The sequence below is a fragment of the Fundulus heteroclitus genome, chromosome 8 (assembly GCF_011125445.2).
Source record: "Fundulus heteroclitus isolate FHET01 chromosome 8, MU-UCD_Fhet_4.1, whole genome shotgun sequence".
Taxonomy (NCBI): Eukaryota; Metazoa; Chordata; class Actinopteri; order Cyprinodontiformes; family Fundulidae; genus Fundulus; species Fundulus heteroclitus.
In genome coordinates this window covers 27334140-27346203 of record NC_046368.1, presented here as the reverse complement: position 1 = coordinate 27346203, position 12064 = coordinate 27334140, and the positions used below count along the sequence as shown (strand labels likewise).

The 12064-nt window shown below is 41.1% G+C and overlaps 1 protein-coding gene across 4 annotated transcripts in view; it reads right to left on the bottom strand.

Moving 5' to 3' along the window:
* The window catches only part of ap3b1a (adaptor related protein complex 3 subunit beta 1a), an 88188-nt gene that overhangs the window by 73538 nt on the left and 2586 nt on the right, over window positions 1-12064 (bottom strand). The window contains exon 1 of one of the 4 annotated variants that reach the window (XM_036140496.1): window positions 1343-1663. The exons of 2 other annotated variants lie outside the window; for them this stretch is intronic. In XM_036140496.1, the coding sequence (XP_035996389.1) occupies window positions 1343-1506 (164 nt within the window). In that variant the 5' untranslated portion in view covers window positions 1507-1663. Of the gene's footprint in view, window positions 1-1342; window positions 1664-12064 lie in introns of those variants that run through there. One more of the 4 variants, XM_036140499.1, reaches the window with a different exon arrangement.

Sequence of the window (12064 nt, the reverse complement as noted above, 5' to 3'; positions counted from 1 at the left end):
CACAGTAGCAGCCAAACAACCACCATCACCAATGAATTTCTTTCTCTGTGCATTGATATTAGCTGCGATGAAGACAGGCCTTGTCAAAAAGTCACGTGACATTTGCGGCCCTAAACGAGTTTTGTGCCTCTAACGGTTGCGGACCTCTAGCCTTGGCAGGGCTTTCTTTTTTTACTCGTCATCATTTCTAAAAGGTGATACTGGGTTTTTCTTTAAAAGGCTGACAGACACGGGCTGCACTACAGCTCTACTGGCACTTCCTCGTCTCCCAGCAACCAGCGCAGTTGTGTCTGCGCGATTTAGAGGTGTGTGTCCCGCTGCCCTAATCCAAGCTGTACACCAGCGTTGACGGCAGTGCATGACTTTTCCTACATACAGGGTTCCCACACAACGTCCATTTAAAAACTCCATACGTTTCCACACCTTGAAAACGCCTTTATGGCTTTGACAAATTGGATTGATACATTTCATAAATAAAGGATCAACACAAAGCCCAATTTTGCTTCTTATTCACTACCGTTTGAGATTTAGACCAACTTGGATTAGCCCCTTTTTCAGAATTTATATAACTTACACTTGATAAAGTATTACTAAATCCAGAATCTTGAAAACAAAGCCTTATTTCTGACAATTAACTTACAAAAGAAGTACCAGAAAATACATCAATGATGTATTTGCTGCCATCCAAGTCAAACCTTGTTGGTATTTAGCCCTGGGTTCTCAATCAGTAAGTCAAAAGACAAAAATATGGAGGGATAACATCTCCAAACTCTTAAGACGATAGCATAAAAATAGCAATTGGGTAAAAAAAAAAAAAAAAAAATTCAGATTTTGAAAAACACAATTGCGTCTGGAATCTCCACACTTAGCAGGAAAATAATAAAAGCAAATTTCATACCTCTAAAGACGATGTATGTACAGAGCTCCATTAACTTGTTGCTGCAGCATCCGTTCACTACAGACCTCAACCAAACCAAGTGGAAACTACATTGCTGTACTTTGAAAATACAATTTAGTAGAAATTCATAGTATCCTAAAATATACAGCTTCATTATCTTATATATAGTCTTCAGAGTAATGTTGCATTTGGTGCCACATTGCTTGTTGGCAATAAGAAAAAGCACTTTGTGCGTTCAAAACAGGAGCTTAAACGGCGGTTTTGCACGTTAACGCTGTGATTTGAGCATTTTCCGTCACATACCGGTTTAAACCTCCCACTCGTATTTGTACTGTTCCCTGCGGTAATTGACTATTTTAGCCGAGCCGGACCACAGCATAAGCAAAAGCCAGATAAGGTGAGCGGAGCAGAACTTGGAGCCGTTGGCTGGTCTTACTGCTGTACCCGGCTGTGTGCGCCTCCTTGGCTTTCCTGCCGCTCTGCGTGAGGGCCTGCTCCTCCTGAGTGAGCTCAGGCTTCAGGGTGAGCTGCAAGCTCTCGGCGGACACCAGCACTGTCCTCATGGCTCCCGCCGCCTCTGAACGCAGGGACGACAAGCCGCCGTTCATGCCGCCTCTCCTCTGCAGCCGTCCTCCCGGTGACTCCGCGGCCTCCGCTGGCTGGAAACCCACGAACGGAACGGAACGGCGGCGCCGAGTGCCGACACACAGCCGCTCCTTCAGGCCGTGTGTGCGTCCTTCAACGCAGACTTAAAGTTCTTTTTGAAAGCGGCTAAAGCCAGGACCCAAGGGGGAGAAACAGATCGGGCTCCGCGGACTTTGTCATTCACTCTCTCTTCCTCTTCTGTTTTCTGTTGTGCAAAAAAAAAAAAGAAAGTCACAAGATGCCCCATCAGCTCACTAATGGCAAGTCATCCTCATGCCTGAGGACTTTGCTGCTCGCTCTCATGCGACGGCCTCTCCTCCTGCTGGACAGATGTCAGTCATCCGCTTCTGCTCTCTGCTAACGCACGTAGCCCCTCGCTGTGAAAAGCCGACTCCCTCACCTGCCTCCTGGCTTTGTGTGCGACCCAACAGCACTTCCCTCCAGGGGGAAAAGGAGGGCCTTATCTACACTGGTGGGTAAACACCGAGCCACTTTTCCTCGCCGCCGCGGCACAATGACCCCCTTTAGGCTGACACGGCTGAGCCCGCACGCCCTGCCAAGTTTGGCACACAAGGCCGACAGGACAGGCCTTTAATCAAAGATAACAGCGCCACAATGAATGCCAGGAAATGGCCTTGAAGACGTCGAGCGCAACAAAAAGATTTTCTTTTTGTCGTGTTTTTTTTTGGGGGGAAAGGGAAAAATCTGCCCACGAGATTTTCCTTGTGAAAACATTCATTTTGGCCCATTTATAACACTGTGGTTCAATGATCGTACCTGTGCCTTGTCGTCCAAGGAGGAGCCGCAACAACCTTTCTAAAGCACCATGCTGTAGTTGTGGAAAGTTTAAATGTTTATTAATAATTTCTTAACCTGGGAGGAAACAGCTAGTTTAAAATCATTTCTACAGAAAAAGAAAAATGCTGTGTGATGTTTCTGGGCTGCTTTTGCCACAAAAGGAAGGAAATATTTTTTTACTGTCCATTTAGGCTTTTGGTGAAAGTATTTGCTCATCTAACCACCCCGACTCTTCTGGGAAGGCTTTCCACGCGGTTCAGCAGTGTGTTGGTGGGAATTTGGGACCGTGCTTCCAGCAGGGCGTTTGTGAATTCGGACACCGACTTCACCGACGATCTTGGTACGCTGAAGCATTAAGAGTTCCTTTCAGCGAAACGTCTCCTCTGCACTAAGCCTGACACCTAAACCTGCTGTTCTCCTACAAACTACCAAACCCAGACTGGTCCACTGGATTGCCAGAAGGGAGAACATCCACTCCCACGTCACACAGAGAACATCTCGTCACTGTTAGAGTCCAGAGGCAGTGCGCTTTACGCCACTGCACCCTAGTGATGCAAAGCTTGGGTCCAGAGGGAATGAAAACCTACTTCCAGGAAGCTCTACACGGTTCTTCAGCTAACCTGAAACCACGTGAAGTCTGGAGGTCGGTCTACAGCGGAGACGTCTGCGCACCATGTGCCTCGGCATCCCACGATCCCGCTCTGTGATCTTCACTACCATGATGTGGCCGACCTCATGGCTGACTTTCATTCACACGGATAATACCACTAACAGCTGACTGGGGGATATTCAGCAGTTAGGTGGCAATCCTGTCACACTGGGTTCACTGAGCTGCTGGGAGCGACCCATTCTTTCACACGTTTGTGGAAGCAGTCTCCAGCCTTAGGCGCTGGAGTTTATCCACCTGTAGCCACGGATGTGAGCAGACGACAACTATGGCTTCAAAATGAATGAGTAAGGACCGCTCAGGCAGGAACACCAGAGTAAAATATTACAGCTGCTGTTAATTCTAGCTCTTACAGAAAAATCTGAACCTGCTGAAAGTGGCGTCGACGAGGCTACACCAAACCCCAAAAGATCAGAAATCAGCATAAACTTCAGATTCAAGCATCAATTCAAGCATCAATTCAAGTGTGCAACTTGAATTGATGGTTTAATTAGGGCTGGTCGCCATGGACCAAAAATATTATCAGTATTTTTAGGCTGAATACCGATATATGATATTTATCTCAACAAGTTTTTCTTTTCATAACGTAATAATAAAAAGGCATCTCTGAATCAAAGCTTCATCCCTAATGCATCCCAGGCACATTGTTTAACACAGCTGTAGATAAGCATGAAAAATGGATGAATACAATTCCCAGCATAGACCATCTCGATATAAACAGCATGCTCTCGTCTTATACCTCTTTAAAAAAAAAAAAAAAAAAAAATTATATTTTTAAAATCTTGATATATTGCCCCGCCTTAGGCCTAGGTTCAAGTTTTTACATCTTGGGAGGAGTAGAAGTCATGCTCCAGTTTAGGGTTTTCCTCCATGCACTACCGTGAAGTGGTAGCTTTTAAAAGCAAACTGTTGTCTTAGTGTATTTGCTATTTAAGTTTCCTTCAAGCGCTGCCTCTCATCTTGCCGCGTATGTTAGAAAAATCTTTTACGTGTTTCAAACATAAAGAAATTATGCACACGGTTTGCTGTGCATCGCTTATGATTGCTTTGCCTGTGGAAGGTGCTCCATAAATATACTTAGCTTACTTATTTCACAAAACATCAAACGCTCTCCAATGCATGAAGTATGAATGTCGCTTATTATGCAACCCTATGTTGTATTGGGATGACGGAAACAGGCCAGGTTTTGAACCCAAGACCTTCTTGCTGCACGGCGACAGTGTTAATTGCTTCTAACTGAAATAAAGTTATTTATGGGAACCTTGGAAAATTTTCAGCGATGCAACAAAGACTTTGTAGCCTTACGGTCAGATGTAACAGACACCAGAACTCACAGAATCCTGCAGGCATTTTTCCATCTTACAACACAGACAAGTTGTTAAACTGATGTAACAATCCAAAAACTCACATTTGCCTGCTGGTTATGGCCGTGCTTCTGCCATTGCTGATGGTTTGGCATCATTAGTTCAACGTTTGCCTGACCTTTTACAAGAAATCATCCTGGTAGGAGACTTTAGTTGGGACTGGTTTACATTAGAAGATTTTGAGACAATGTCTGGCTTTACATTTTTCTCCAATTATTCAGATTCCTAACCCAGCTAATTCTACATACGCAGACAGATCGTCTCTTTTCCTCACCAACAGAAATACTCCTCAACCATCCAAGTGATCATTGTGTAGTTGGTGCGGTTTGCGACTAAAATCCCTGTTTTAACCCGGTTCTTGACTGAAAAACAACTATGAAGCATTTTAGTGAGCAGGCCTTCCTTCATGATGAATTTTGCCTGGGTCTGCTTTTTTGGAGCATTTTAATCATTTTATTGACAGACATGCTCCGTTTGGTCAGCTGACAGTTACGGGTCGGGTCGCTCCCTGGTTCCCCACTGAACTAGCCGGTCTCTGTCACAGGAGGAATCCGCTTTGGGCAGCAGCAAGAAAATCGCATTCTGAAGTTGACCGATTACATTTCTGTCAATTACAAAACCAGCGTAGTGCTCCCATAAAGAAAGCAAAACGGGATATCATTATCGCAGACTACAAAATGTTAAAACGACACAAAGACATTCTGGTAAACTGTACAGACTCTCTAAGGAAACTCTAGCTGCTCAGAGTTTCCCCAAATATTAAATATAATCTTCACTGACGCATCTTATTTGTTTAAACCGACAGATAATTGTATCTGGATCCTTATTTGATGTAGTCTTTCATGGTCAACCTCTCATTTCCTCTATGAGTTACCGCCCGGCTCATTTTCACACGTATCCGTCGGTGTCGTTTCTGACGCCCTGTAGGGTCTTGGCCTTAATAAAGTTGCTCGACTGAATCAAAAGGTACATATTTTCTTTCACATCATCTGCATAAACTGACTGCTACCTGTCTTTTTGACTGGAGCATCAATTACTTGAACATTTCCATTTTTGCTAGTCACCATTTGCACACTTTACAGCCTCCGGGGAAGTGTATTGTCCGACACGTTCATGCGCTTGCGCGGTAATTTACGCAGTCTGTAAAGTGACTGCAATCTGTCTTTTTTGACACAAACATTTCAATCTATCAGAAGCTAAGGACTATTTACACACATTTAGCTTCTCAGTAAGGGCTGTCGGTGCGTTCAACTATTTGAAAACAATACGTCTTGTTTGTCTCTGTGTTATGTGGGAATTCTTAGCCGGTGTCTCAACAACATTTCATTATATTTACATAAAAATAAAGATTCTTGATTCCTGAGTACTCCTGTGCACAGGTACAGGTTATCAAGACATTCATTTGACAACCCTAGTATCTTCGTTTTCCAACCAACCATCAAACTGTAGACGACGTGAGGAACTGTCGGCAGAATGCTTTGGAGAAAATGTTGCTGATTCTTGCAAATATTCTATGGTGCCATGCAAAAACTGCTACTGCTGTGTTTAGGTGTCTGCAGTCTGCGTTGGACTTTATTGCATCTGACTTACTTCGTCTGAGACTAGTCCTAAATGCCGATAAGACAAAGGTGGCGCTGTTTGCCAGCAAGCAGAAAGTTCCACAATCTCTCCCTCCCACACCAGTAGTTTGTTTAGACTTACAAGTAGCTTGGCACAGAAACTGACAATAAGCTGTCATTTATTAAAGAAGTCACAGACCAAGCCGGGGCTTTTCTTCAGAAATAGATCTTCCTTCTCTTTCAGAAGGAAGCATCTTGTCTTAATGACCTCCCTGCCTGGTAGATTATGGTGGTGATGTTTATATGAATGCATCTGCTACCTCTCTGCATATGTTGGATGCCGACTATTATGGTTCATAACAGGGTATAAATCTCTCACTCGTCACTGTACTTTATATTCTCGGTACAGCTAACCATGGTTATTATCAGTCTGTAGATTTCCATCTGTCCCTGGACTGTTCCCACCTCATTTATCCTGCTGCAACTTACCTGGACCGTCCTTCCACAGACAGCTGTCAGGATATGAAAGCATCCAAGCTGATTCCGCTACGACAATTTAAATCTATTTAAAGAGCTCTTAAATAAGAAACTTGATCTGGTTTTTAAACCATATCCTATTTGCTTATTTAATCTGAATTTAATATTTTAATTATTTGTATCATTACTGTGTAACATTTCAGTTTAATCAAAACAGGTATTTCTTGTAAATTAGATCTTTGATCTTAAAGATATAAACTGTATAAATAGAAGTTCAATTAAAAAAAACTATTATAAAAGAAAATTGAAATATTTGCCATTATTGTGATTGCAAGATTTTCTAATATTAAGCAGCACTGGCTCTACCCAACTAATATAACCCCGTTCTCCATGACGATGGCCCTAAAAGTCCAGCTGCATGACTCTAACGATGCTCATGCTAAACCTTTATGTAACTGAAATCTACAGACTGCAAACACAGAATGATGTCTGTGGTCAGAGAGCAGAAACTAGTCACATGTTTCCATGCCTCGCTGAAACAACAAGCCACCAGTGTTTCACTTCAGAGCATATTTAACAAACACTCAGCAGCTAAATATGAAAAATATACTAAAATATGCTCTCAGTTACAACAGAAGCAGCCTTGCTTTAAAGCTAAATGTCCCCAATATCTGATAAAGGCAGAGTTTACTAACGATACAAGTAGGGGACATCAGGCACTGGTGTTACGCATTATAAATCCTATCAACATACACATTATTAAATATTTTATTCTTCAATCTCTCAGCTTGGGCTGAAGATCGAACATTTGAGCCTGCCTACCGTAGGCAATTATATGAGACAACCTTACGGGTTATTTTAACAGAGGAAGGAGAGGTTTGCACATTGCCTGATAAAATAAATACCCGCCAGCTGGGACATTAAACTGCTGTCTCAACCTGATGTACAGCAGATTTGTTACTGAAGGTGAAAGTCAAAGAATAATTAAGTGAACAGTTCCCTTTATAAACACTTAAATCTGTATAATTTTTCTTAGTGACCATTAAGATACACCACTAGAAGTAATAAAATACTGATTTTAAAAGAAATAGATGCAAAGCTTGATGAAACTTGTGATTTGCTGACCTCTGGTGGAACCTCTGGCCTGAGGCCTAAACATAAACAGCTACAACATTCTGCTAATCATAGCTGACTTTCTGCTGAATTAAACTTTAAAAATAAACAACATACTCTTCTGCAAGCTGTACAGCAACTAGAAAGCTTATTTTGCGTCTTTACACCAACAATCACCGCTCAGTATCGGGAAACAGTCCGTTTAGAGCTCATACTCTAACTGAGTATATATCCACATATATATGCAATATAATCAGGCCAACATTTACTGTTTAGGGGGCCATAATAGCTTGACTAAAGAAATACAAAACATTTTTAAAAATCATATACTGAAACAGGCTTTCTCAGAAATTTTTAAACTCTTGTCCATTGTTGGTGAAGAAATGATGCCTTGGCCTAACAGACATCTTAAACACTAGCAACAGAATACATTGATGTTCCTAAGTGTTTAAAGCACAAATCAGCCGGCCAGATGTCCGGCAGGTCAGATGCTGAAAAGTCGACATCATTTGCAACATTAAACACTCACCCCAGTTGTAGGTCTGCAAAAGCATCACCTGAAGGCATGTATATGATGCAATGTTTTGCTTTTTGTTTATTGCTTTTTTTTCTTTTTTTAAGTTTAGAAAAAAAATCTGATAAAAGTTGCAGATAATTATTGCTTCTCTGTGGGCTTTAAAGGCCTTTCGTCTATAAAAAGGAACCTTCTGCACTTTTTTCCCCCCTTTCATATGTATTACGCTTAAGAAGCAATTAAAATGTAGTTCATGATTCTTAGAAAACCAGGAATCTGTATTGGCCAAGAAAAGTTCAACTACTTGAGTCCAAAACCTTAAGGAGGCCTCGTCAAGTGTTTTGGACCACAAAAGGAAAAAATAAAAAAACATTCATCTTCAAATACAATATACACCAAGCCTTCGTCCTGATAGCGTTCACTTTGTTCTTTTTCAGTCTGAAAAGAACGTTTCACCGCGTCAGCAGACAAACGGTGTTGTGCCAACGATGCGGCGTTCAGAAAAGTCGGAACTTTTGTGTCTTGTCACGACAACCAATCAGGAGCTGGATGTGACAGTGACATGGGGTGAAGGACTGCAGCGGAGACTAAGCTGTTTTTGTTCAACATGGAAGACCAGCTGATAGTGGCGGTTGGCCTGAATTGTATGACTTAACAAATTATTACTTCAGAGACAAGTTCAGAAAGGAGCACGCCTGGAGAAGAGCGAGTGAGGAGGCTGGAGTGGCAGCTACCATCAGTAAAGCAAGATGGCAACTATTGACACAGCTACTGTACACTAGTAGAGCGTCCTGCGATGCCCCGCAGTAAACTGGCAGCTCGCCGAGGTTGAAGACCAACCCGATCTACAGGGTTGGCGTTACTTTGCCTCCTTCATGTGGCACCTCTGCTGGGCGCTGCTGACTCGCTCGGCTCCATCACAGACATGTATACGCAGACGCCTCATTGAGTGCCAAATCGCACGTCGAAATTTGCAGCCATATTGGAAGTGGCATAGTGGAGCGATTGGGAGAAGATGCCTCATTCATGTGCTGCGTGGATTGGTACCAAACGATTCCCAGTACAAACCAGATCTCCTGACATTACCTTTCAAAAGGTAAGAATCTATTCATTATAACGTCAGATGTGTGTCTGTGGGCTCCACTGCGGCCATGCGCAGTATCGTACTTCTGGTCACGTGGGCTTGTTTTAGTGAGTATACACAAAAGCACTTTGTTTACTAACAAATAGAGCACAAACAAAGTGTAAAACACTACAATAAAACATAATAAGCCAGTAGGGCGCGATAATTCAATCGGCAAACCTTCGTATGCAACCAGAGTGAGCTACTGCCGTAGAAATTTGTGAAGTCGTGGTGCGGGACTCTCCGTTTTTTGCTTTTAAATGGTCATAGTGTTTATTTTAAACTTAGCTTTCAGTCTCAACTCATGTTAGTTATATTCATTCATTTTATTATTCCATTTTAAAAAAAATTAACAGGATAACCATAAAAAAAAGTGCACAGATCAGTCTTAAGAAGGTTAAACTTTTAGCAGCATTACCACAACTTACTGGTATGGAGTATCTATCTATCTCATCTATATAATTCACACCTTCTATAATCAAATTCAATTAAATAATGTAGTTTTCTTTAAATATCGAATAACTACTTGTATATGTTCACTCCCCAAATGCTTCCTCAAAATATCTAATAAATTAACCTTTTCCTTAATACAATTAAACTCTTTCCTCATATATCTTCTCTTCCTTTCATATTTATGACATTCTAATATAACATGTTCTATGATTTCATATTTTTCAAAATAATCACATTTGCCAGTATTATGCTTTTGAATTTAAGGACCAAATATATATATATATATATATATATATATATATATATATATATATATATATATATATATATATATATATATATATATATATATATATATATATATATATATATATATATATATATATATATATATATATATATATATATATACACACTCCTGATCAAAATCTTAAGACCAGTCAAAAAATTGCAAGAATTTGCATTTTGCACTATTGAATCTTAAGAAGGTTCTAAGTAGAGCTTCACAATGTTAAAAGGACAAATCAGTGCAAGAGACAAGAACATTTGAGCAGGGAATTGTCTGAAAACTGCATTTATACTCAAACATGATTTTTTCAGCTGATCAAAAGTTTAAGACCATAGCTCAAAAAACCCCGAAAACCCCCCAAAACAGAAATCAAAATGTCAAAAAAAAGGACTCAGTAATGAGTAGCTCCACCATTGTTGTTGATGACTTCAAACAATCGTTTAGGCATGCTCGATGCCAGTGTTTCCAGGAGGCTAGTGGGAACGTTGCTCCAAGTGTTGAAGATGGCTTCACGAAGGGCATCCGTTGTCTGGAACTGATGTCCATTTTTGTAAACTTCCCTTGCCATCCATCCCCAAATGTTCTCAATTGGATTTAGATCCGGGGAACATGCAGGATGGTCCAAAAGAGTGATGTTATTCTCTTGGAAGAACTCCTTTGTCAGGCGGGCATTGTGAACTGCAGCATTGTCCTGTTGAAAAACCCAATCATTACCACACAGACGAGGGCCCTCAGTCATGAGGGATGCCCGCTGCAACATCTCCACATAGCCAGCTGCTGTTTGACGCCCCTGCACAACCTGAAGCTCCATTGTTCCATTGAAGGAAAACGCACCCCAAATCATGATGGCGCCCCCACCACTGTGCCGTGTAAAAAACATCTCAGGTGGGATCTCCCTGTCATGCCAGTAACGTTGGAAGCCATCAGGACCATCAAGGTTAATTTTTTTCTCATCAGAGAAGACAACTTTCTTCCACCTTTCAATGTCCCATGTTTGGTGCATCCTTGCAAAGTCCAAACGGGCAATTCTGTGGCGTTGAAGAAGACGTGTCCTTTGAAGACGTTTTTTGTTTCTGAAGCCCTTCTCTCGCAGATGCCGTCTGATGGTTATTGGGCTGCAGTCAGCACCAGTAATGGCCTTAATTTGGGTAGAGGATCGTCCCATGTCTTGACGGACAGCCAATCGGATCCTGCGGCTCAGAGCTGGTGAAATTTTTTGGGGTCTACCACTTGACTTTTTTGTTCCATAACCCTCAGGATCATTTAAAAAATGCAAAATGACTGTCTTACTGTGTCCAACCTCAGCAGCGATGGCACGTTGTGAGAGGCCTTGCTTATGCAGCTCAACAATCCTACCACGTTCAAAGTCAGTGAGCTTTTTTTGCTTTTGCCATCAGGAGGTCTTGACAGTGTAAAGACTTCACAGAAAATGACATGGAATCCAGATGTTTGCACAGCTTTTGGCTTTTAAAGACTATGGTCTTAAACTTTTGATCAGCTGAAAAAATCATGTTTGAGTATAAATGCAGTTTTCAGACAATTCCCTGCTCAAATGTTCTTGTCTCTTGCACTGATTTGTCCTTTTAACATTGTGAAGCTCTACTTAGAACCTTCTTAAGATCCAATAGTGCAAAATGCAAATTCTTGCAATTTTTTGACTGGTCTTAAGATTTTGATCAGGAGTGTATATATATATATATATATATATATATATATATATATATATATAGATATATATATATATATATATATATATATATATATATATATATATATATATATATATACATACACACACACACACACACACACGTCAACAAAAATTCTTTAAAATCCTTTTTTTTTTTTTTTTTTTTTTTTTAAAGGTCAAGCCCTTCTTCTGGCCAATCCAAATTTCCAGCTTTCTTTAGGGTCTGACAACCCGGTTTCATTTTTCCCTCAAAGGACTCAAATATATAAAAGATATTTCCAACAAAAATATAGGGCATACAAGATATTTTGACCTCGTGCATCAAAGCGTGCCCCTAACATTCTGCTGATTTCTATTAGACTCAAAGAAGGTGCTGTTAAGTCTGGCATGTGGACGTGTTTTTAAACCGAAACTGGAGAGGACCTCAGTTTTCATGCACCTGTGGAATAGGGGGTTTTCAGCTGACGTCACGCT